The sequence below is a fragment of the Chiloscyllium punctatum genome, chromosome 52 (genome assembly GCF_047496795.1).
Source record: "Chiloscyllium punctatum isolate Juve2018m chromosome 52, sChiPun1.3, whole genome shotgun sequence".
Classification (NCBI taxonomy): domain Eukaryota; kingdom Metazoa; phylum Chordata; class Chondrichthyes; order Orectolobiformes; family Hemiscylliidae; genus Chiloscyllium; species Chiloscyllium punctatum.
In genome coordinates, this window is record NC_092790.1 from 14,005,856 (window position 1) to 14,029,854 (window position 23,999).

General features: G+C 43.4%; 2 protein-coding genes and 2 long non-coding RNA genes across 5 annotated transcripts in view; all 4 read left to right on the forward strand.

Moving 5' to 3' along the window:
* Positions 1–23,999, forward strand: part of LOC140470801 (uncharacterized) — a 678,281-nt gene that overhangs the window by 513,844 nt on the left and 140,438 nt on the right. The gene's annotated exons all lie outside the window — the stretch shown is intronic.
* The window catches only part of LOC140470792 (uncharacterized), a 67,740-nt gene that overhangs the window by 8,292 nt on the left and 35,449 nt on the right, over positions 1–23,999 (forward strand). The window lies entirely within an intron of this gene.
* Positions 10,192–10,716, forward strand: LOC140470573 (histone H2B 1/2-like). Its single transcript, XM_072566640.1, has one exon. It carries the CDS (start codon positions 10,192–10,194, stop codon positions 10,645–10,647), a length of 456 nt encoding a protein of 151 aa, XP_072422741.1. The 3' UTR covers positions 10,648–10,716.
* On the forward strand, positions 11,772–12,212 carry LOC140470697 (histone H2A-like). The gene has a single exon (XM_072566718.1). The coding sequence runs from the start codon at positions 11,772–11,774 to the stop codon at positions 12,210–12,212; it is 441 nt and encodes a 146-aa protein (XP_072422819.1).

Below are 23,999 nucleotides of genomic sequence, written 5' to 3' on the forward strand. Positions count from 1 at the left end.
TATTTGTTATTAAGGGCAACGGCCACAGTGGATCCCTGCAGTGTCTGCTAGTTCCCTTTCAGTCCCCTGATTGTAACCCATTGGCCTTTCTTCTTCTTTACCTGACCTGTGACTATCTCTCAGTAACTCCTCACAAGATAATGTAGATTCCGGAAGCTGCTCATTTATCTTTTTACAAGAAGAGTTCAAACGTTACATTCTTCAAAAAAATTTAGTTTGGCTGTTCCAATTTCCACCACCTGCATGAGAGAAAATCAAAGTCCTTCTGCCTTCCGCCTCCCCTCCATAGAGTGACACAAGTGTCTGAATGATGGTGAGCACCATTACAATACAGTGGAGGGTAATTAACACCTACCTTTTGGTTAGATTAGATTCCCTACGGTTTGGAAACTGGCCCTTCAGCCCAAACAGTCCTTACTGACCCTCCGAAGAGGAACCACCCAGAATCATTTCCCTCTGACTAATGCACCCTACACTTTGGGCAATCGAGCATGGCCAATTCACCGGACCTTTGGACTGTGGGAGGAAACTGGAGCACCCAGAGGAAATGCACGCAGACACAGGGAGAATATATAAACTCCACACACAGTTACCCGAAGCTGGAATCGAACCTGGGACCCTGGTTCTGTGAGGCAGCAGTGGTAACAACTGAGCCACTGTGCCACTACTTCAACTTTACTTCGACAGTCTCCAAATCATTATATCATTGTGCACTGAAAAAATAAACAAATTCTGACCTTGATCAAGTGGGTCAGTGGGCCAAGAAGTGACAGATTCAGTTTCTTTTAGACACGTGAGGTGTTAGATTTTGGTAAGACAAACCAGGGCAGGACTTATACACTTAATGGCGGGGCCTTGGCGAGTGTTGCTGAACAAAGAGACCTCTGGGTGCAGCTGCATGTTTCCTTGAAAGTAAAGTCATAGGTAGACAGGGCAGTAAAGAAAGCATTTGGCATGCTTGCCTTCATTGGTCAGAACATTGAGTGTAGGACTTGGGCTGTACAGGACATTAGTGATGCCACTTTTAGGAGATTGTGTGCAACGCTCATCTCCCTTCTCCAGGAAGGATGGTGTTAAACTTGAGATGGTGCAGAAAAGATTTACAAGCATGTTATAGAGATATGGAGTCATACAGCATAGAAACAGATCCTTCAGTCCACCATGTCCATGATGTCCAACAAACAGCAAACTGCATTCATCCCATTTACCTGCACTTGGCCCATAGCTGACTATGTCCTGGTTTCTTAAAAGGGCATATCCAGATGCTTCTTTCTATGCTGTGAGAGTATTCCACCACACACACAGGCAGCACGATCCAAACTTTACCCACCCTCTAGATCAAAATATTTTTCTCAGATATCCTCTAAACTGCTTTCTCCACACCTTCAACTTGTATTCTCTGGTCTTAGACACATCTGCCAAGGGGAGAAAGATTCTCACAATGTACTCCGTCTGCACCTTTCACAATTTTGTATATCTCAGTCAGATCCTTCCTCAACACTTCTGCTCAGAGGAAACCAAACCCAGCTCATACTGTTTCACCTTTTGACGGAGACTTTCCATCCTCTCCAGCCAATCCCATCCTTCTAATTGTGTGGCAATCAGAACTGAACACAGTATTTGATCTGTTTTATAAAGGTGGAATAAGACGTCCTTGCTCTGACATTCAACAGCTCAGGTACTGAAAGAACGCATTCTGTATGCTTTCTTCAGCAGCCTGTCTGCCTGCACTGACACCCTCTGTGGGGTCGGGTACATTTTGGCGCTGAACATTTGGCCCCGCCGTTTTGGCTCTAAACTATTTTGATGCTCATTACTTTGGCGCTGAGCTGTTTTGGCGCCAATTCATAATAAAAATAAAAGTCTTGTTTGGTGAAAGAAGAGGGGATGACCCAATGTAATTTTCTCAACTAGCAAGAGTTGATAGTCAAAGCTGTAATGACCCGCTTGTAGATTCAAATCTCGTTTTGTAATCATTTTCTCATTTAACAATTGTTAATAGTCATCTACTGCCTTGATGGTACTTAAGCCCTTCTGTCTTCACATTGGAAAGCTCTAATACAATTTTCTTTCGATTTTCTTGTAGAGCCCATACCAGAAATGGTTGAAAACATTCCAAGCAAAAAAGACAAACCAACATTTTCACATGATGGTTTGATAAATGTAGCAAAATGTAGAAATTCCTTTTTATAATGAATAAGTTAAAATAATGAATAAAAAAGAATTAGATTTCTTTCTTACAATGCAATAAAAATGAATTTCTTACGGGCTCTACATTTTTTTTATTCTGAATTGATGCCAAATCAGCTCAGCGCCAAAACAGTTTAGAACCAAACTGGCAGGGCCAAATGATCAGTGCCAAAAGGGCGGTGCCAAGTAGTCCCATTCCACCTTCTGTGATCTATAGACTTGTATACCAAGGCCCCTTTTGTCCTCAGTACTGTCAAGGGACCAATCCTTCATTGTGTAATTCTTTGCCTTATTAGACCTTCCAAAATGCATTACCTCACATTTATCAGGATTAAATTCCATCTGTCATTGCAGTGCCCAATGTTCTCATGCTGTAGCCTGAGACCCTCCCCCTCACTGTCAACACCACCACTAACTTTAATGTCATAGAGCAAAGAACAATATTGCACAGGAACAGGCCCATTGCATTCCAAGGCTGCACTGACACAAATAATATTTCTGCATGAAAACTTCATCTGTTCGACATTCATATCCAATTGTTAATATGTTCGTAACAAGCAGCAAGGGTCCCAGCACTGATCCCTGTGGTACACCACTGGTCACAGGCTACCAATCACAAACACAACCCTCCACCATTATAGATTGCATCCTGGCTGCAAGCTCATTTCAGATCCAATTTGCTTGAGACTCCAAGAGCCGAGTTGGACCAATCTTTTATATGGGACTTTGTCAAAGGCTGTCGGGGTGGTCTGTACCTGGCCAGAATAGAGTGGCCCATGTCTGTTAACACAAACTGGCCTTTAAGAATTAAACAGCAGGATGTGAAGTGCAATGGCAGGCAGAAACTACACCAAGCAGCCTACTTGCACAGTGAAGCAGAATGATACCATTGAACAAGCCACTCCGAGGAGAGTAAAAAGAATCCAGCCTGTTCCAATTCGAAACAGTTCTGACAAACAGACCGAAGATCCAATAAATGAGTAACTCCAGCCACATTAAATGAAAGGATAATTGTGCCAGTTAATGAACAGATATCAGGTGATAGTTACAGCCCATTAATCCCCTAAAGCAGCTGAGGGTGCAACAGCTAAAGTTATCTTATAGTACTCAGTTTCTTGAATTAAGTTAGAATATTAAGAATTAGGTTCTCGTAAAGAGACGTAGCATCATCACCGTAGTTTCCAGCATAAAAAAAAGATGCATAATACTAAAGCATAAAGGGGAAAAGAAGCATTTAAACCTGGAAGTGAAGGTTAGTTAGCTTTAGATAATGACTTCTCTTGCACCCAGACCACAATAGATTGCTCACAGCCCATTAATCACAAAGTGCTAATAGTTGGGATAGCTAAATTACTTTACATTTTGTAACTGAGTTTTTAAAACAGAAATTAAAATTACAAGTCTGTGGCAAGTAAGTCAAAACAAACTGTCCTTTTGTTTTTCTTTATATAATTCGGACAGTGGGGAATATATCAGAGGAGCAATTGATCTTGATAAAATGGAATACAATGAATAACCGCATTCAAGCTGCCCTGAGAGAGATAAGCTAGACTGAGAGAAACCAGAGGCTGTATAGAAAATAACTTTGGAATGTGAATGAATAGGATGCATAGAAAGATCGCAAGGCCTAGAGATTACAGTGTCCTCTAAACTCAGAGGTCAGGGGATCCTGGGGCTGTCCATAGAAATGCCCATCATTGATTAGGTGTCTCATTGAATAGGGTATGCAAAGTAAGAGGGAGGAACTTCATAATCAAGTTGTATGTGATGGTTATCAGAATGTTTATAAACAATATTACTTTTTATTATTTAAAAAAACTGTCATGGACCTCTCTTCTGAGGCCATTCTCAGGGGAAGATAATTTGGCCCTCTCCCTGCACTAACCCGTTTCTGCTTGAATAAGCACCTACCACTTGCCTGAATGCTGCCTGCCTGCCTGCTGAGTCTTTCCTCCCCGGTCAGGGGTTATGCTTCGACAAAGGCCTTACAGCAGTCCATGTAAACCACGTCAACTGCACTACTCTCATCAGGACGTTCCATTGCCAGGACTGGAGGTTTTGAGTTAGGGGGAGAGGCTGAACAGGCTGTTGCTTTGTTCCCTGGACTGTCGGAGAATGAGGTGTGACCTTTGTACAGGTTGAGAAAATCACGAGGGGCATGATATGGTGATAGCCAAGGTCTTTTTCCGAATGTGGATGAGTGCAAAAATAGACGGCACACGTTTGAATTGTGGTAAATAGATTTTAAAAGGGCCTGTGAGGTTACTTTATCACATAGAGGGTGGTGCTTGTATGGAATGTGTTACAAGAGGAAGTGGAGGTGGTGGGTACAATTACAACCTTTTATCGGCACCTGGACATATACAAGAATAGGAACAGTTTCGATGGATATTCGCCAAATGCTGGTAAGTGGGGCTAGCCATGATGTGGAGGTGCTAGTGTTGGACTGGGGTGGACAAAGTTAAGAATCACAACTCCAATTTGTCGTACACCAGGTTAATTTGGAAGCACTAGCTTTCAGTGCACTGCTCCTTCATCACTCTGAAAGCTAGTGCTTCCATGTTAACCTGGTGTTGAGATTTTTAATTTAAATGGGACGGGGTCAGATTAGGATCTCTGGTCAGCGTGAACAGCTTGGACCAAAGGATCTGTTTCTGTGCTGTATAACTGTGTGACTCTCTGAAGGCCGGACCTTGGTATCACTACTCCCAGTTAGACTCTGCACTATCAGAGGAGCAAAGGTCCATTGCTTTACCTTCTTGACTCTGAAGAACAGCACAGGTCCGTTCTGTGACAACGTGTTGTGGTTTCACTTGTCTGTGAATCCTACAGATACAGTCAAAGAAAATAAGGTCTTTCCCATTCACTTCAGGAAACATGAACTGAAAACTCTCCTTTGCTAACTGGCTGTCCATTTAACAGTAAACATTTAAACTGCTCAGCAGCACAATGCAGGAAGAATGAAACAGGATCAATTGAGTGTGGGCATCCTTCCTGTATTATAACAACTATTTCTTTCAAAGGTCATTTTTATACATAAAATCAGTGCATGTACACAACAGCCTGAGTAGTCAGCATTAAATTTTAGTTCCAAGTTTATCACTAGACAACAGTCTGTGAACCGTACAAGTGAATGGAAGAAACAAGATTAGTGCTGCACTCACAGAGAAGAACAAACAGTTGCAGACTGCACCTGTTATTGTCCTTATTTACGTAATGAAGGACTTAAAGGAAACTGGTGGTTTCTGGACACAACAAAGAGTGAGATGGTGCCTTACACAGTGGGTACAGAATAATTTGCAAAACACAGAAATACTGTCAGGTTAATAAGTCCGTAGGCAAAAATAGAAAAATCACGCCTATTAGGATCACATGGTTGGGAGAGCGACCGTTTCCTTAAATTAAACAGGAAAGGTGATAGTGAATATGTCAGTCCCAGAGAACATAGGAGAACTTCCTATAGAATTTTAATGCATAATATAACATTGGTCAAAAAGTAAACTTCACTTGTTTATTTGGAAGTACTGAACCTATTGCATGCTAACAATGTATTCCACTAAAATAGGGAAAGTAGTAAATAAGTATTCAGGCTAATTATTCCTCCAATTATCTCATATGGTTTAAACTTGCTGTCTAACTCTATGACTGTACGTAAGTCATGTATCAATTCAGTTTGTCTAAACTGGAGGAATTAGATAGCATGCCAAGTATCAGATTGAAAAAAAATTGCAATTTAATTTGTTTCCACAAAGTGAAAACAGAACACGTCATACAAAATGACTGAATGAATACTTTGTTTCAAGTGGTCCAAAGGAAAATTAAATATTAATATGAAAAGGTACACATTTAGACAGATCCCCAAAGATTATTGTATACAGAATGCAAAAGCCCTCAAAGTGGTCTTGTTATAAATGTGAACAATAAGTTCAAAATGCACATTCAGAATATAACTTACAATCATAACCTGTACCATAGAATAAAAGTTGTGGAAATTATTCAAACTGCTTTACGCTGTCAGAGACTGAAAATGGTATTTAAAAAGTCTTACTTTCAATTACAGTACATAGAATTTCTCCAATGCAGATCGAGTTCATTTGGCCCATCCCCCAGCAACGACTCTCCAAAGTGAATCCCACCTAGGTGTAGACCCCACCCTATCCCCATAACTCCACGTTTACCATAGTTAATCCACTGCCACTGCACATCCTTGAAGACTACAGGACAATTTACCATGGCTAATCCAGCAAAACTGCACATGTTTGGACCATGCAGAAAAACAAGAGCACTCAGAGGAAACCCATGGAGACACGGGCAGAACATGAAAACTGCACACATGCAATGAACCAAGTCTGCAATTGAATCTGCATCCCTGGTACCACTATGCCACCCCAGTGATGGCAATAGATGAAATCTTGTTCATGTTGAGCAACAGAGATTTGAAGTAAAAATAGCTCCTTCAGTTTCTGCAAGTGTCATGTTAAACAGAGACAAATATATAAGTACGCTCGCTTCTTCACAGAACGAACTGACAGGTACAGATACTTTCAGGTACAGATGCACTCATCCATTCATATAGTTGAAGCTTCTGGATTAGTGGTGCTGGAAGAGCACAGCCGGTCAGGCAGCATCCGGGTAGCTTTGAAATCGACGTTTCGGGCAAAAGCCCTTCATCAGGAATAAAGGCTTTATTCCTGATGAAGGGCTTTTGCCCGAAACGTCGATTTCTAAGCTACCTGGATGCTGCCTGACCTGCTGTGCTCTTCCAGCACCACTAATCCAGAATCTGGTTTCCAGTATCTGCAGTCATTTTTTTTGCCTCATATAGTTGAAGCCGTCAGGGATAGACTGACGATTGCACAAACACATTCACATTGCAGAAACTGACAAGTACATTTTGATGTACACTGACAAGTACACTCATATTCCCAGAGCAGAATCTCACAGGTATACAATAACTACATTCTTCTATTCACCTAGAACCTCATGAGGCAGATTGATAACTAAAATCACATTTACATAGCAAAAGCTGACAGGTAGAGACTGGTAATGACACTCTCATATTCTCACAGCAGAATTTCACAGGGGCAGATAGATAATTGGACTGTCATCTTCACATCACAGAAACTCACTGGGAGAAATAGATAAATAGGTTGTCATATTCACATTGGAGAAACTGATGGACAGATCAATAACTACACTTCCATATTCACAGATCAGAAACTGACAGGTACAGATGGATGGGCAAAAGTCAGGACTGTAGATGATGGAGATTAGACTTGAAAGTGTGATGCTGGAAAAGCACAGCAGGTCTGGAAGCATCCAAGGAGCAGGAGAATTGACATTTTGGTTAAAAGCTCCTTCATTAGTACAGATGTATAACTACATCAATACATTCACAAAGCAGCAACTGACAGGGAAAAATGGATAACTACACTCATGCATTCATGTCACTGAAAGCGACAAGTATATTTCAGTACGGACCCTCACATGTTCACTTAGCAGAAGATGTCAGGTCGACATTGATAACTATGTTCACATTTCAACAATGCAGAAACTGACATGGACAGATTGATAATTAAACTATCACATTCACAGAGCAAAAACTGACATATTCACACTGTAGAAACCAACAGGTATAGAGTGATAACTCCACTCAAATATGCGCATAGCAGAATCTTACTGGGACAGAGTGATATCTGCACTCTCATATTCACATTGCAGAAACTTAGAGCTGTAGATTGATATATAGGCTCTCATTGTTAGTATAAAGTGGTTGGGCATTTTCTCACTGGTGATTTGAAGAACAGTTTATGACCTTTAGGGCAAAAGAAAATGATCTGAAGAGAGTTGACAGAGTTGATGCTGGGAGTATGTCACTGCGCATGAGAGAATCCAGAATAAGGGACACCGGTTTGAGTAGGAAGCTTTCTGTCTCAAAAAGAAATGGAGAACATTCTCCCCTTGTTCTGTTCCACAGAGAGCAGTTAGGGTTGGGTTATCAGCTTAATTTATGCTAATGTAGCCATATATCTTTTTTTGATACATAAGAGTCTTTGGTTATGGGCACTAAACATCAAAATGAGATGAAGATCATAACTAAAGCCTTTGTGATCTGTTCTCATGACAGAGTACACACAGGCAGATGAAAATGCCACAGACTTCTCATGCTTCTAATGGGCTTCTGCTCTGAGATATTTAAAGTGACACAAGCCTGAAAAATTAATAACTACAGCAAAGACACTATCTGCATGACAGGAATTGGGAGGCATCATTCACCATGCACTTTATCTGTAACTTACTGATATGTGTGGTCACAGATCACATACTAATCGATTCAGTTATAAGTTACCGAGACGTACCGGGGATGGAGTGAAAAAAGATTAACCATCCATTTCATCAGAAACTTTGAGATGTTGAGATATTTGCTCTCTGACATGCCTGTGATTGACTGAAACTGAGTAAACACAAGATTAGAAACAACAAACTGGCAGTTACAGAATGAAATACTGAGTCACTTGCAAAGTAATAAATTGTTAGGCTATAATAACAACTATTGATTAGCTATAAGCTGGCACAAACAATGTAACATCAGTAGTGACATTGCAGATATTGTCAGTAACAATGTACAAAGAGTTATTCCTTATTGAAATTCTGGAGTTAGAATTACAAACTCAACTTCAATTTGCAGAAGTTGATTTTCACAGGGTATGGGAGTGGAGGGTAGTGAGTCCTACCTGAGTCTGTCCAAAGTGGTATCTGGTACATTCAAAATTGGAGATAAGAATGTGTTTCATGTCGTATGTCAATGGATGAGACCTACAGGGTAAAACAACAAGTTACACTTAAGAAGGTTTGAGTTTACAGTCCAGTAACATACTAACATGGAAAGACTGTGAAATAGAGTTTACAAAAATACATCCCAGAAATAGACGGGCACAGATTGGTGTCGAGAGTGTGGTGCTGGAAAAGCACAGCAGGTCAGGCTGCATCTGAGGAGCAGGAGAATCGATGTTTCGATTCTTTCAACTCGACGTTTTGGGCATAAGCCTCTGATCCCAGCATCTGCAATCCTCACTTTCTCCTAGGGACACAGATTGGAGGAATATTTCGAAGTGTCTGGCAAATCGTGTAATGTTTTACCGCTCACATCAGTGTTTGATGGTTACTGAATAAAACCTGTCTTGAAGTAACACTAATTGACTATTACACAGAGGACTAGAGCCTCAGTGGACAGGTGTTGAGTTAATGTCAAATGTGTAAATGAGGACACGACAGATCCAAGATTAAAGTGACACATATATAGCATGCTAACAGTTGCTGGTTAACAGGTATTCGCGGAAGACTGATAAATTTTATAAATCCTTTCTTGAGACTGCAAAACGCCGAAATGAAAAGTGCAGCGACGTGGTTCAGTTACACTGCAGGTACTTGCAAAGCACGCAGTATAAATCTAGGTCTCAGAAATATATTCATCCCACAGTCAACACGTGACTCAAAAATATTACATAGAAACTTTTTCTTTTCATTTCTCTTCAACTCCATGCAATTGAGAACGAGTTACATCAACCCCAAGTGTCGAAAACATTCACGGTCAGGTTACAGTTGATCGTGTAACTTGACAACAAATGTAATCACTATTTCAAATAGATTGAAGTTTTTTTCACAAAGTGACAAGTTCAGCGTTAATTCCAGCCCATACAGAGGACCAGAAACAGACATGCGGAGCTGCAAACACATCCTTCCACTCCCACATCATCACAACGAGCAAAAGGAAACCGAGCCAATACCACAGTCACTTGCTGTGGCACAGACACAAAACAAATCTCCCTCAGTCAGACTGACAGGAACAGGATCAGCATCCACTTCACATTTCGTTTCAGATCCTGACTGATCCACATTGGGTCCCACACAAACCAATCAGAGAGACTGCGATTTTGTTAAACATGTCAGTGTGAACTACCCAATCGAGAATCAAGTTTTACCCCATCCTCATTTGCATTGATGACGCCGTCAGTCTATAAAAAAGGAACTCCGAGGCTACTTTCCTTTATTCTGTGTCTGAAAGTGAACGGCACTATGGCTGATGAGAAGAAAGTACAGCAAACCTCCAAGAAGGGCGGGAAGAAAATCATCAAGAAGGCGCCAACGAAGGGCGGCAAGAGGAGGAAAAGGACTAGGAAAGAAAGTTATAGCATCTATATCTACAAAGTGATGAAGCAGGTTCACCCCGACACCGGCATCTCCTCCAAGGCCATGAGCATCATGAACTCATTCGTCAACGATATTTTCGAGCGTATCGCGGGGGAGGCTTCCCGCCTGGCCCATTACAACAAGCGCAGCACCATCAGCTCCCGGGAGATCCAGACCGCCGTGCGGCTGCTGCTGCCTGGGGAGTTGGCCAAGCACGCCGTGTCGGAGGGCACAAAGGCGGTGACCAAGTACACCAGCTCCAAGTGAAGGACCGCACTGCACTGAAACAAACACACATCCACAACCCAAAGGCTCTTATAAGAGCCACCTACAACTTCCGCGAGAAGGCTGAACTTTTTTTTAAAAGAACTGTGTTTTAGTTTGCATGTGATTCTTGTTAAGGTATTTTAACTTTCGGTTTTATAATTGCTTTACAATTTTGAGAGACAGGAATGAGGGGGTGTGGAGATGTAAATGCATCGTAAACAGCCCCTTCCCCTGTCAGTAGAGAGACAGCAGATTAAGCACCGGTGATTCATTTTTATAACGGCGTTGCAAATTGAAGATGGGGGCCGGGACGACTTCATAAACTCTGGAGAGAGAGTAGATCAAACGATATGGAGTCATTTTTCACCTTAATTGTTCAAGTTGCGAAAGGCCTTGGTGGAATGATAACACTTCTTTTAACCCTGGTAAACCAAACGGAAATGGCCCCAGCTTACTATCCCACGAATTGATACATTTTACCCCTTTTTTTAAAACATTGACAATGCGCAGAATCAATCCGATTTTTCACAATACAAAAGGCAAAGCACGTTTCAAAGTGAACCGAGAGAACTCCAAAACAGCTGCCGGACAGAAATGTGAAATCTGGAGATTTTTGTTGAATCTGACAGAGACCGATAAAGGAGGACAATTTTAAAACATCGTCTAAACATTGATACTGAGCCGGAAGAATGCTGTGTGCTGCTTTATCAGCAGTCCGGGGTGTTATTGAAATGTGAAGTGAAAAGACAGGTTGCAGACTGTAATGTTTGGCCCGTTTTGTTTCAGCCTCTTTTCAAGGTTTAAAAAACAACCCACTCTCAAGATAAAAAATGGACAGATACAGGTGGGCAAATTTGCGAGAGTAAGACCGTGTGAAGTACACAGTTGTAAACTAAAAGTAAATTAACTTGAGTATTAATGTTTTGGCGGGCTTTTCAAATTGGAAAGAAGGCGGTTGATGATTTGGCGCTGGTACTTTCCGCCCTCCTCCCCGTGCCCTCTCCGGATTGGGGAATGAGGCAGATATCTGATTGGGAATTGTAACAACATTAGGAGGGGCCGAACAATGGGACCAATCAGATATGGCCACCCCACCATTCCTCCCGAAGGTATAAGAAGCCGCAATGTGGGTGGAGTCCAGCATTCTTTCTGGAAGTGTTTGTGAGATTGTGGCGATGTCTGGAAGAGGAAAGGGTGGTGGGAAAGGTCGCGCCAAGGCAAAGTCTCGGTCTTCCCGGGCTGGCCTGCAGTTCCCGGTGGGCCGTGTTCACAGGCTCTTGAGAAAGGGCAACTATGCTGAGCGTGTGGGTGCCGGAGCGCCGGTCTATCTGGCTGCGGTGCTGGAGTATCTGACGGCTGAAATCCTGGAGCTGGCCGGCAACGCGGCCCGGGACAACAAGAAGACCCGCATCATCCCCAGGCACCTACAGCTGGCCGTGCGCAACGACGAGGAGCTCAACAAGCTCCTGGGAGGGGTGACCATCGCTCAGGGCGGGGTGCTGCCTAATATCCAGGCCGTGCTGCTGCCCAAGAAAACTTCCGCTGCTGGATCTGCTAAAAAGTGAAGAGTCTAATCGTGAATCTGACAACCCAAAGGCTCTTTTAAGAGCCACTTACAGCATTTGTGAAAGGGGCTAAACTCGCTGTCAGATTGATTATTTTTGTCTTAACAGGGAGAGCCCTCGCCTTTGTACCGCACATCACTGATTTCCACGCTCCATTTATTTGGATGTCCTGAGTTTAGAATGGTGGCACGAATATCCCCGATCGCGTTTGACCTCATTACGTTCACATTGCCTTTCCGTGCAGTAGGAAGAATGGTGCACTAACGAGTCAGTACTGCACGAGTAGTATCTAGTAAGGAACGGTCCCTGACTCTCTGCGCTTTCTTCTCTGCTCGCTTCATATTCAGTCTTTTATCCCCTGCCTCTGGAGAGAGAGAGCGAGCAGATTGAACACCAGTGAGGCATTTTTCAGCTGTAAAGGCGGCAATGGGGTAAAGTGAGATTGTCTGAACTTTAATTTCGTAATCGAAAAAGCAATCAACGTGTACGTGCTCATGCATTCTCCTCTGTGAAACATTCTGCTCTTTTATACGTGATGGCAGGCATTTTCAAATTTGAAAATAAGCCGTTGATCTCTTTGGAGCCACTTTTTCCCTTTCTCTCCTGCCTCCACCTCACCACAAACCATGTTAACGCAGACGCAGTCAATGAAGAGAGGGGGATTTGCCAGAAATATCTAACCCAATTCTAAGATTTGGTGTTTAAAATCACATTTCTTATTACTATAATTTCATACATTCCGCAATCCCTGAATGAAGTTTCATTAGTTGCAAATGCTAACTAATGAAGTAGAAATGCTAACTTCTGATAAATATGAATGTCCCCTGTCGCTTCCTGCTCTCTCTGGATGAGCAACGGAACTCGTATCCGCCATGAATCAATCGAAAGCACGCCGATTGAAACACCTTAAAAGTTAATAAAGTGTACACGGATAAAATTACAGAACCACACTTTATCAGTACAGTCTGATTTCATCCCGAATTATTTGCCCGAAGACAATTTGTAATCGCTGCCTGAACGGGCAGATGGAATGAACGAGCAAGATAACATGTCCCCAGCCTCCCAGAAACAAAACTGAGCCGAAGATTATGCCTTGGAAATATGAATACTCCAATGGGTTCCAAAATAAGTTTTTACAAATTACTATTCATGGCATGGACAGCCAAGTACGCATTGATGTTATTACTGAGCTAGACAGGTACTCACCAGAAAGAGCAACGAAGGTTACGGGGAGCAGACACAAGCGTAAGTTTGAGAAATATCAGGCATGATCGAATGGCAGAACAAACTGGATGGGCAGAATGGCCGTATGCTGCTGCTGTGTCTTATGACGACGCGATTCTTTACATGGACGGACCGGGTTGCAGAACAGTAGAGTCTCGATTGGCCGAATTGCTTCTTATCTATACTGTGGGAATACTTGCCATGATAAAATCATTAGCCACGGTAAACAGCAACAAAGTGAACCAACCACTCTAAATGTTCGCTGCCGTACAACAAAACACGGTATTCGTACATTTTTGGAATCGAATTAATTTGAAAATCGCGATATATGTGAAATAACTGGCAACATCACATTGTGCTTTCCCTATGCGCTGCCTTCCCCGTCCTAAGGTTTCCGCTCTCAATTGGGGGGTTTGGGTGGCTCTGAAAAGAGCCTTTGGGTTCGCTGGAAAAGGGTCGCTTTATGATCAGCCGCCGAATCCAGAGAGAGTGCGGCCCTGGCGTTTCAGAGCATACTTCTGGATTAGAGTGATGCTGGAAAAGCTCAATTCAGCCCCAACTGTATCTGGGACTGAACCTTTTCTCCCCAAAACTGACTTGTTCCTGAGCAGAGGAGCGCATGCGTGAGGCCCTCCCCCAGCGCTGCCATTGAGGAGCATTTACTCATTGAGTGCAAGAGGTTTGTTTGAAACAGACCGCAATGGAGAGATCAGCGCCCAGGGAAGTGAGGGAACAGCAGGCTCCTTCCAGCAGCACATCGGGATGGGAGCCTGGGACACAGAGGGGGCTCCGAGACCGGGATTGTTTCGGGGTGAGTTCAGGGAGAACCGGGGGTTGTTTGTAAGAGGCCGAGCGGAGCAGGAACTAGTCCCGGAACTTAGAGTGAGCGGGCTGGGGGGAAGAGAGAGGCCTTTCTCGGGCTGTGTGTGGGCCTGCTGAGGGAGACAGAGCGGGAAGAAGCTGCTGTGGGACTTTCTTGTGATTTGCAATCCTCTGAATCCTGTTTTAATTTAATTCTGTTTCCCGCTATTCCTAGAGGTTGTGTGGACCAGCTGTGATACTCTTGTAAAAGGACATACACGGGAGTCTTGGTAAAAACATTAGAAATAGCGCTGTTTTTCCTCTTTCCAATCGGTAGTTGGATATTGAACTGTGTAAGCATCCTGGTGGTTGAGTCTTCCCATTCATGGTGCTGGGCAGTTGTTGCTCAGTTTCTGGATCCCACTCAATTCGTATCAAGTTAAAAATCGCACAACACCAGGTTATAGTCCAACAGGTTTATTTGGAAGCACCTTATATTGTGTGATTTTTAACATTGTACACGCCAGTCCAACACCAGCATCTCTAAATCAATTGGTATTGAATCACATGAAAAACAAACACAATCCCCAGACAAGGAGCAACTCAGGGGAATAATGGAATCAGATCTGTGCTTCTGACTAAGTTTAAAGAAAAAAAAACAACACACATCCTAATGAAGATACAATGATTGTGACAATGATCATTTAAATGTTGCCAGACTAGCCTCATGTTGATTTACAGGTGGTGTTCCTGTGTCTTCCTCCAGAAAAACACCCGAGGGACGAAGACACTGTAATACTTCCTTGGTTCAAAGCAAGGAGTGACCAGCTGCCTCTAACAAACAGAAGGTATGTAGCCCATTGACGTTTACACAATAATGTTGGAGATAGGTAAAACTGAGTCCTCATCCAAAATAGACATTCAGGAACAGCATTGAAATCTACAATTATTAAGAGCATTTTCAAAGTTACAATGAAGATAGACAATTAGGCCATTGTTTCAACAACTATCCGTGAAGGAGGGGTTAAGTACAGAGATGGAGGGAAACTGTGTTCACTGACCGGGCAAGAGTTACTGAAGAGTTGTCGAGTTAGAGAGACGTATAGCATGGAAACAGACCCTTCAGTCTAACTTGTCCATGCCAACGAGATATCCTAACCTAATCTAGTCCCTTTTGGCAGCACTTAGCCCATCTATCTCTAAACCCTTCCTATTCATATTGTTAAAGTACAGATTTGAGACAGACCAGGGAATCCCTTATGGACTCAGACCTATGAGCCTCACTTGGTTCATCCTGGAGCTCATATTCTTTGTAAGAGGTTTTTATTCCAGACTACAAACAGTTTAGTTTAATTTTAGCCTTCCCCTTTATTTACGAATAGCATCACTGTTACAACGTGCCGGCCCCGTAGCTCAGGGGTTAGAGCACTGGTCTTGTAAACCAGGGGTCGCGAGTTCAAATCTTGGGCAGCACAGTGGCACAGTGGTTAGCACTGCTGCCTCACAGCGCCGGAGACCAGGGTTCAATTCCCACCTCAGGTGACTGACTGTGTGGAGATTGCACGTTCTCCCCGTGTCTGCGTGGGTTTTCTCCGGGTGCTCCGGTTTCCTCCCACAGTCCAAAGATGTGCAGGTCAGGTGAATTGGCCATGCTAAATTGCCCTAGTGTTAGGTAAGGGGTAAATGTAGGGGTATGGGTGGGTTGCACTTTGGCGGGTCGGTGTGGACTTGTTGGGCCGAAGGGCCTGTTTCCACACTGTAATGTAAAAGCTAATCTAAACGCCACATTATCACCTATAAGCCAGGCTAGCTGAGGGTCTAAAACCTTAGAAAAGTAGGAGACCAGCTCTTCCTTTAGAGCCCTCGTAGGTGATTCCACTCTTCTGTCTGAAACAGGCTTCCTTTTTCCAAACGTTGACAAAAATCACTGCATGTTCTTAATTAGACAGACAGTGGAAAGGCAACAATACATAACAGGAGTTAATTAACAGGTCTGTATGCACTTAACTGATCATTCCTGTAGGCCCTCAACCATCCATCAGGTGGGAAAAACAGATCCAGCCGAGTCCTTGCCTGTTGGTGAGGTAAATCCCTGTCATAAAGAGGTCCCAGTCTAAACTAAGTGGAAAAGGTCATAAGGTAACCTTGCACAGCTCGCATGTCAGATATCATTGTTTTGCAAAATGCCATCTTAGCGAGCACGGCGAGCTTTGACTATAAAATGGCTTTCTGACGGATTGTGTCAGAATCTCTTCAATGATCGGTTTAGAATAATTTTTATGCTAGGAGCAGACTCCTGCTTTTTATCTTAAATACAAAATCATTCTACCTGAGGCTGAAAAGTTACATTTTAAATGATTCATTAGTCTCAAATTAAACATGCTTTCTTTTCACGGTTTTGTTTCAAATTCAAAGAAGACAGAAGATCTGATGAGTTAGAATTGACAGTGGGGCAGTCCTGGTGTGTAAGAACACCAAGTAAGTTAAAACTTCATCAATATTACATTTTAGAGTTTGCATTTCATAATTGGCAATGGCTGCTCGAAATCATTATAAAGTCCCAAAATGCAAATAAATTCAAAACATTCATCTCTCTCTCCCTCTACATATATACACACACACACACGTAATAAGAGTCCATTATAATTGATAGGACCTGACAGTGTATTAAAAAGCTTTTGACGTGCTTCTGAGATGATACAAAGTTTCCGATATCGCAATGAAATGCTGTCATTTATTTCATAAGTTAACAACTGTGCATGTTATTACTGTATCCTTTTTACACAGATTCATTGATGTTAAGACAAATATTCTTAATTGCTTTAGAGCATCCTGTTATCACTTGGTGAGAACAGATTTTTTTTATCTTCTGCACATCTTAGTTTCCCCCTTTTGTGGCTTGATGCCTCTCTGCCTGCCCTGTTTATTTTCTTGTGTTCTATAATTCAACATTACATTTAGTCTAAGTATTAAAGGACACGTTTTAAGGCTTTCTCATTATACCCACTCAGATGCTTTTTAAATGTTGTAATTTTCCCAGGCTCCACCACTTCTCCATGCGCCTTATGATTTTATAAACTTCTATAAGGTCACTCTCCAGGGAAAACAGTTCCAGCCTGTTCAGCCTCTGCACACAGCTCAAATTCTCCAACCGGGATGAAGCATATTTACATGGAGTTTATCTGTGACTGAGAAGGACAGAATTAATCCTTTACTGAATAGTTGTCACATATAGAGATGACACTTAAATAATGTGAATTTCAAACAGACAATCTATACAGGTAGCTCATGTGCTATACTCGCAACACGTCCTTTCTATAACCCACTGGCAATACAACTTGATAAATGTCTGCCCATTTCTCATCTGCCTGAATGTGATGTTCTCCATTTCCTCATTAAGACATCATTTTTAAGATAATAACAATCAGGGATACATTTGGATTCGTTTTGTGTTTGCCTTTTGATACAATTGCTTCAAATTTTCAACTTTTTGCTGTAACTCTGTTAATTTCCGTGAGCTAAAGTGTCCGCTTTGTCATCTGTTTCTGGTTTGTCTCAACTATCTGATCAAACAGGTTCTCTGCTAATTTCCCTTCAACTTTCTTATCTGTACTCTTTGACTTCCCTGCTTCAACTGGTGACTTTGTGACCTCGTTACCACACAGTCAGGCAACATCCCAGGATGTGTGTCCTGCAGTAGTCCAGTTGTCTGAATTTCTATTGGTTTTTCAACCACAGTCGGCACTCCCACCAGTGAGGAGAAAGTGAGGACTGCAGATGCTGGAGATCAGAGCTGAAAATGTGTTGCGGGAAAAGTGCAGCAGGTCAGGCAGCATCCAAGGAACAGGAGAATCAACGTTTCGGGCATAAGCCTTACTTCAGGAGGGCTTATGCCCGAAACGTCAATTCTCCTGTTCCTTGGATGCTGCCTGACCTGCTGCGCTTTTCCAGCAACACATTTTCAACTCCCACCAGTGAATCAGCAACATCATTAGCAAGGACAAATTGTCTTCCCAGAGCTGAAAGTTTGTCCAGTACTCCTACTATGACTTCTCCCCTCTTCACTCGACACCAACCTCTCTTTTTACAACTGACCATTTCTTATGTCAATGTGAATTCCCGTTACTCATATCTTTTCTGGCAATAGTCCTTCAGAGGGACATATATCCTCATCTTTTTGCATCACAGATTGAGAGGATCCTTGTATCTCTCAATATTGTTACCTCTTTACCTGCTGCTTCTGGTCTATGCGAGTAAACTTTACCTTCACAGTGTATGGTTTAAGAAGATCTGGCACTTCATCCATAAACAGCCTACTACCAGCTTGTACATTCTGGTGCAGCGTTCTCATCTCCGCAGTGCTCTCTGTTACCTCCAACAAAATTCACTGGCTTATCCTGATTTCTGGCTTCTTGGTGCTTTTCCTCACCCATCAACACTGATTTCATGTGGCCTACTTTATTGAAAACACCAGAAATGTTTCACTTGTCTTTCCCCTTCAAGGTTTTCCTTTTTACCCTGTAGTAAATCATCCTTTTGACCTTTCTAGAGATCTACTTTTCCCTTTCCACGTGAGAATTTCTCTTATCCACAATTATTATCCGTCATGGATTGAAATAGATTTTGGCAGCCCAAATTTGATTTATTGATCAACTCAATCATCAGCCATTTCTGATGCCAGTCTTGCTGGTTTAACTCTCTGCTCTTACACATGAGTTGTCATTACTTCAGGAAGTGAATTTTTGAACTCCTGTCTAAGTGCCAATTTCCAAAGTTCAAGCTCCCTCTTTCTTCTTTTCCTCTCTTTCCTTTTCTCTCTCTTCTCCCTCTCTTCTGCTTTTAATCGTAATTCAAACTATTTTGTTTCCGTTGCCCTTTCCTTGACTTTTGCCTCTAACTCGAGTTTTTGAATTTTCAATTGAATGTTAGCCATCCCTAAAGATTTTGATCGTGTTTCCAGCAAATTTAAGCGTTGAGCTATTACTCTCATTATCCCCCTTTTCCTCGTGGATGGAGGCAGGTTGAGCTCCAGCTTGTCTGCTAATTCCAGCAGTTTGGTCTTAGTATGTAAGTGTACAAGTCCCTAAGGAAAGAAGGGGCTGTTAAGAAGGCACATGTAATGCTGTCCCTCATTGGCAGAGGGGTAAATACGAAAATAGAGAAGTAATAATGAAACTATATGAGGCACTGGCGGTTATAACAAGAGTAATGTCATTGCTCTGGGGAGAGTGTAGAGGAGATTTACTAGAATGTTGCCAGGGCTGGTGAACTGTAGCTATCAGGAGAGGTCGGGGTTGTATTCTTTTTCTGTTGTTATCTATATTCAAATTTCTTCAGAAGTAATAGAGTGTAGCCAGGTTGGGAGGAGTCTATGATTATGTTGGCTGCTTTCCTGAGGCAGTGGGAAATGTAGGTGGAGTCAGTGGATGGAAAGTTAGCTTGTGTGATAGACTTACAAGAACCAGGTACCAGGGACGATCAACTCCAACGATGATGATACTGAAAGATGTCCTGGACTATGCTCCCTTGGAGAAGCAGAGAGAGAGAGGGATGTGTTCAAAATCGCGAGCAGGGGTTGGACAGAGTCAATAGGGAGAAGCTGTTCCTGTTGACAAAAGGAACCAAACTGAGAGTGAGTGGGTGGGGGAACTCAGATTTATAGACGCAAAGCAATTTGGGGATGAAACATGAAGAATAAACCTTTTCACCCAGCGAGTAGTTTGGGTGTAGAGTGCACTGCCTGGAAATGTGTTGGAGGTAGGTTCAATGGGGAAGGGGAGTTGGACAGAAATGGGCTGCACAAGAGTAGTGGACAGTTTGGAAGAATGTTACAGATTGCTGGTGGACTTGGATAAACTGTAGAATTGGGCCAGGAGGTGGCAAATGGATTTCAGTGCAGCTGTGAGGTGATTTACTTTGGGAAGAAGAACAGGAATGCAGACTACTGGGTCAATAGAAATATTCGTGGTAGTGTGGATGTACAGAGGGATCTTGGAGTCCATGTACATAGATCCCTGAAAGTTGTCACCCAGGTTGATAGTGCAGTTAAGACGACATACAGCATTTTAGACTTCAGTGGTAGAGGGATTGAGTTCCAGAACTGCAATATCATGCTGCAACCATACAAAATGCGACCATAATTGGAATATTGTGTACAGTTCTGGTCGCCATATTTCGGGAAGGATGTGGAAGCATTGGGAAAGAAGCCAAGGAGATTTACCAGGATGCTGCCTGGTCTGGAGGGAAGGTCTTATGAGGAACAGCTGAGAGACTTGGGTCTGTTCTCGTTGGCAAGAAGGAAGCAAAGAGGGGCTTTGATAGAGACACACCAAATGATCAGAGGATTAGATAAGGTAGCCAGTGAAAGTCTTTTTACAAGGATGATGATGTCAGCTTGTACGAGGGGGCATAACTATAAACTGAAGGGTGATAAATTTAAGACCGATATCAGAGGCAGGTTCTTTACTCAGAGAGTGGTAAAGGTGTGGAACGCCCTACCTGCTGATGTAGTCAACTCAGCCAATGTAACAAAGCCACATTAGGGAGATTTCAACAATCCTTGGATAAGCACATGTATGATGATGGAATAGTGTAGGGGGATGAGCTGAGAATAGTTCACAGGTCGGCGCAACATTGAGAGCCGAAGGACCTGTTCTGCGCTATATTGTTCTATCTTCTATATCCGGCCCAATTTAGGATGTTGACCCGTGTGACATCTAACCTAGTTTAGGATGAGGCCCAACTCAGGATGAAGTCCAGTTTAGGTGAGGCCAAATTTACAAAGGGGCCCACTTTACAGTTGGGCCAAGTTTACAATCTGAACAAAATGTGTGGGAGGTTCCCCTTAGAGTGAGGCCCAGTTTAGGGTGATTAGATTAGATTAGATTAGATTACTTACAGTGTGGAAACAGGCCCTTCGGCCCAACAAGTCCACACCGCACCCGCCGAAGCGCAACTCACCCATACCCCTACAACTACACCTTACCTAACACTACGGGCAATTTAGAATGGCCAATTCACCTGACCTGCACATCTTTGGAGTGTGGGAGGAAACCGGAGCACCCGGAGGAAACCCACGCACACATGAGGATAACGTGCAAACTCCACACAGAGAGTCGCCTGAGGCGGGAATTCAACCTGGATCTCCGGCGCTGTGAGGCAGCAGTGCTAACCACTGTGCCACCGTGCCGCCCATCACTGTGTTGCCTCGTTTGGGATGCGGCCCATTTAGGGTGAGGCTCTCGAAGGGATGTGGCTGAGTTTAGGGTGAGGCCCAGCTTGGTATTTGCCCAGTTTAGCACGAGGCCCACTTTGGGATGTGATCTAGTTTAGTGTGAGGCTCAGTCTCAGATGTGACTCAGTTTAGGTTGTCGCCCACTTTGGAATGTGGCCCAGTTTAGAGTGAGTCTAAATATGGGATGTGTCCAATCTATAATTAATGCAATTTGTGATGTGGCCCAATGTAGGGTGAGGCCTAGTTGAAGATGTGGCCCAGCTTAGGCTGAAGCCCACTTTGGGATGTGGCCCAGTTTAGGGTGCTGTCCAGTGGGGCTGTGGCCCAGTTTAGATTGAGGCCCAGTTTTAGATGTGTTACAGTTTAGGATGTGGCCCAGTTTAGAATGAGACCCACTTTGGGATATGGCCAATTGTAAGTGTGTGGCCCAATTTGGGATGTAGCACAGTTTAGGGTGAGGCCCAGTTTGGAATGTTGCTGACTTCCCAGGGTGAGGCGCAATTTGGGATGTGGCCCAGTTTAGGATGAGGCCCTGTTTGGAATGTGGCCTAGGTTAGGGTGTGGCCCAAATTGGGATGTGGCCCAGTTTAGGATGAGGCCCAATTTTAGATGTTTTACAGTTTAGGGTGAGACCCAGTTTGGGATGTGGCCTACTTCAGAAAGGGACCCACTTTGGGATGTGGCCAATTGTTAGTGTGCAGCCCAATTTGGGAAGTTGCCCAGTTTAGGTTGAAGCACAGTTTCTGATGTGCCTCTGTTTAGGGTGAGGACCAGTTTGTGAGGTGACTCCGTTTATGCTGAGGACCAGTTTGGGATGTGGCCCAATTTAGGGTGAGGCTCAATTTGGGATGTGACCCAGTTTAGGCTGAGTCCCAATTTAAGATGAGGTCCAGTTCAGTATGAGGCCTGGTTTGGGATGAGACACACTCTTGGATGAGGCCCACTTTAAGTTGTGGCATGGTTTATAGTGAGTCCCAATTTAGGATGGGCCCAGTCTCCGATGAAGCTCAATTTTGGATGATACCCAGCTTCGTATGAGGTGCAATTTAGGATGAGGCCCAGTGTAATATCTGGCCCAATTTAGGATGAGGCCAAGTGTGACATCTGGCCCTGTTTAGAATTAGGCACAATGTAGGATGAGGTCAAGTTTACGAATGGGTGCACTTTACATTTGGGACAAAATTACAATCTGAAAAAAAAAAATTTCTGTGAGGCTCACCTTACAGTCAGGCCCAGGTTGGGATGTGGCTCAATTTATGTTGATGCCCAAGTTAGGATCTAGCCTAGTTCAGGGTGAAGCCCAGTTTGGTATCTGGCCCAGTTCAAGGTGAGATCCAGTTTGAGCTGTGGCCCAGTTTAGGTTGAGGCCCTGTTTGGAATGAGGCCCCATTTTGGGATGTCGCCCAGTTTGGTATATGGCCCAGTTTAGGGTGAGGCCCTGTTTGGAATGCAGCACAGTTTAGGGTGAGGCCTGGTTTGGAATGTGGCTCAGTTTAGAGTGAGAATCCAGTATGAGATGTGACCCAGTTTAGGCTGAGGCCAACTTTGGGATGTGGACTAGTTTAGTGTGTGGCCCAGTCTCTGTTGTGGCCCAGTTTAGATTGGGTCCCAGTTTGGGATGTGGCTCAGTTTAGAGTGAGATACAGTTTGGGATGTGACTTAGCTTAGGCCAATGCTGAATTTGGGATGTGGCCTAGTTTAGCGTGAGGCCGGGTCTCGGGTGAGACCCAGATTGGGATGAGGCTCAGTTTCGTGTGAGGCCCAGCATAGAATGTGTCCCAGTCTATGATGAAGCTCAGTTTGTGATATGGCCCAGTTTAGGGTGAGGCCCAGATTGAATGTGGCCCAGTTTAAGATGGGCTTCATTTGGGATATGGCCCAGTTTAGGGTGAGTCTAGATTAGAGTGGTGCTGGAAAAGCACAGCAGGTCAAACAGCATCTGAGGGGCACGATGATGAAAGTCCTTCATCATCATTCCTGATGAAGGGCTTTTACCCAACCATCGATTTTCCTGCTCCTCGGATGCTGCCTGACCTGATGTGTTTTTCCAGCAACACTAATCTAGACTCTAATCTTCAGCATCTGAAGTCCTCAATTTCACCCATTTTAGGGTGAAGCCCAGTTTGGGTTGTGGCCCATTTTAGGCTGAATCCTAATTCAGGATGAGGCCCAGTTTATAGAGGTGCAATTTAGATGTGGCCCAGTTTAGGCTAAGGCCTAGTTTGGGATTTGGCCCAGTTTAGGTTGAAGCCCAGTTTTGTATGTGGTACATTTTAGGGTGAGGCCCACTTTGTGATGTGGCCTACGGTAGTGTCATACCCAATTTGGGATGAAGCTCAGTTTAGTTTGAGGCATAGTTTGTCATGTGGCTAAGGTGAGGGTGAGGCCTAGTTTGAGATGTGGCCTAGTTTAGTGTGAGGCCCAATATGTGATGAGGTCCAGTTTAGGGTGAGGACCAGTTTAGTATGAGGCTTGGTTTGTGATCAGGCCCAGGTTAAGGTGTGGCAAGGTTTATAGGGAGTCCCAAT

What these genes read in the sequence shown, in the direction of transcription:
- LOC140470573 (XM_072566640.1), top strand. Translation starts at nt 10,192, where the DNA reads ATGACGCCGTCAGTCTATAAAAAAGGAACTCCGAGGCTACTTTCCTTT.
- LOC140470697 (XM_072566718.1), top strand. Translation starts at nt 11,772, where the DNA reads ATGTGGGTGGAGTCCAGCATTCTTTCTGGAAGTGTTTGTGAGATTGTG.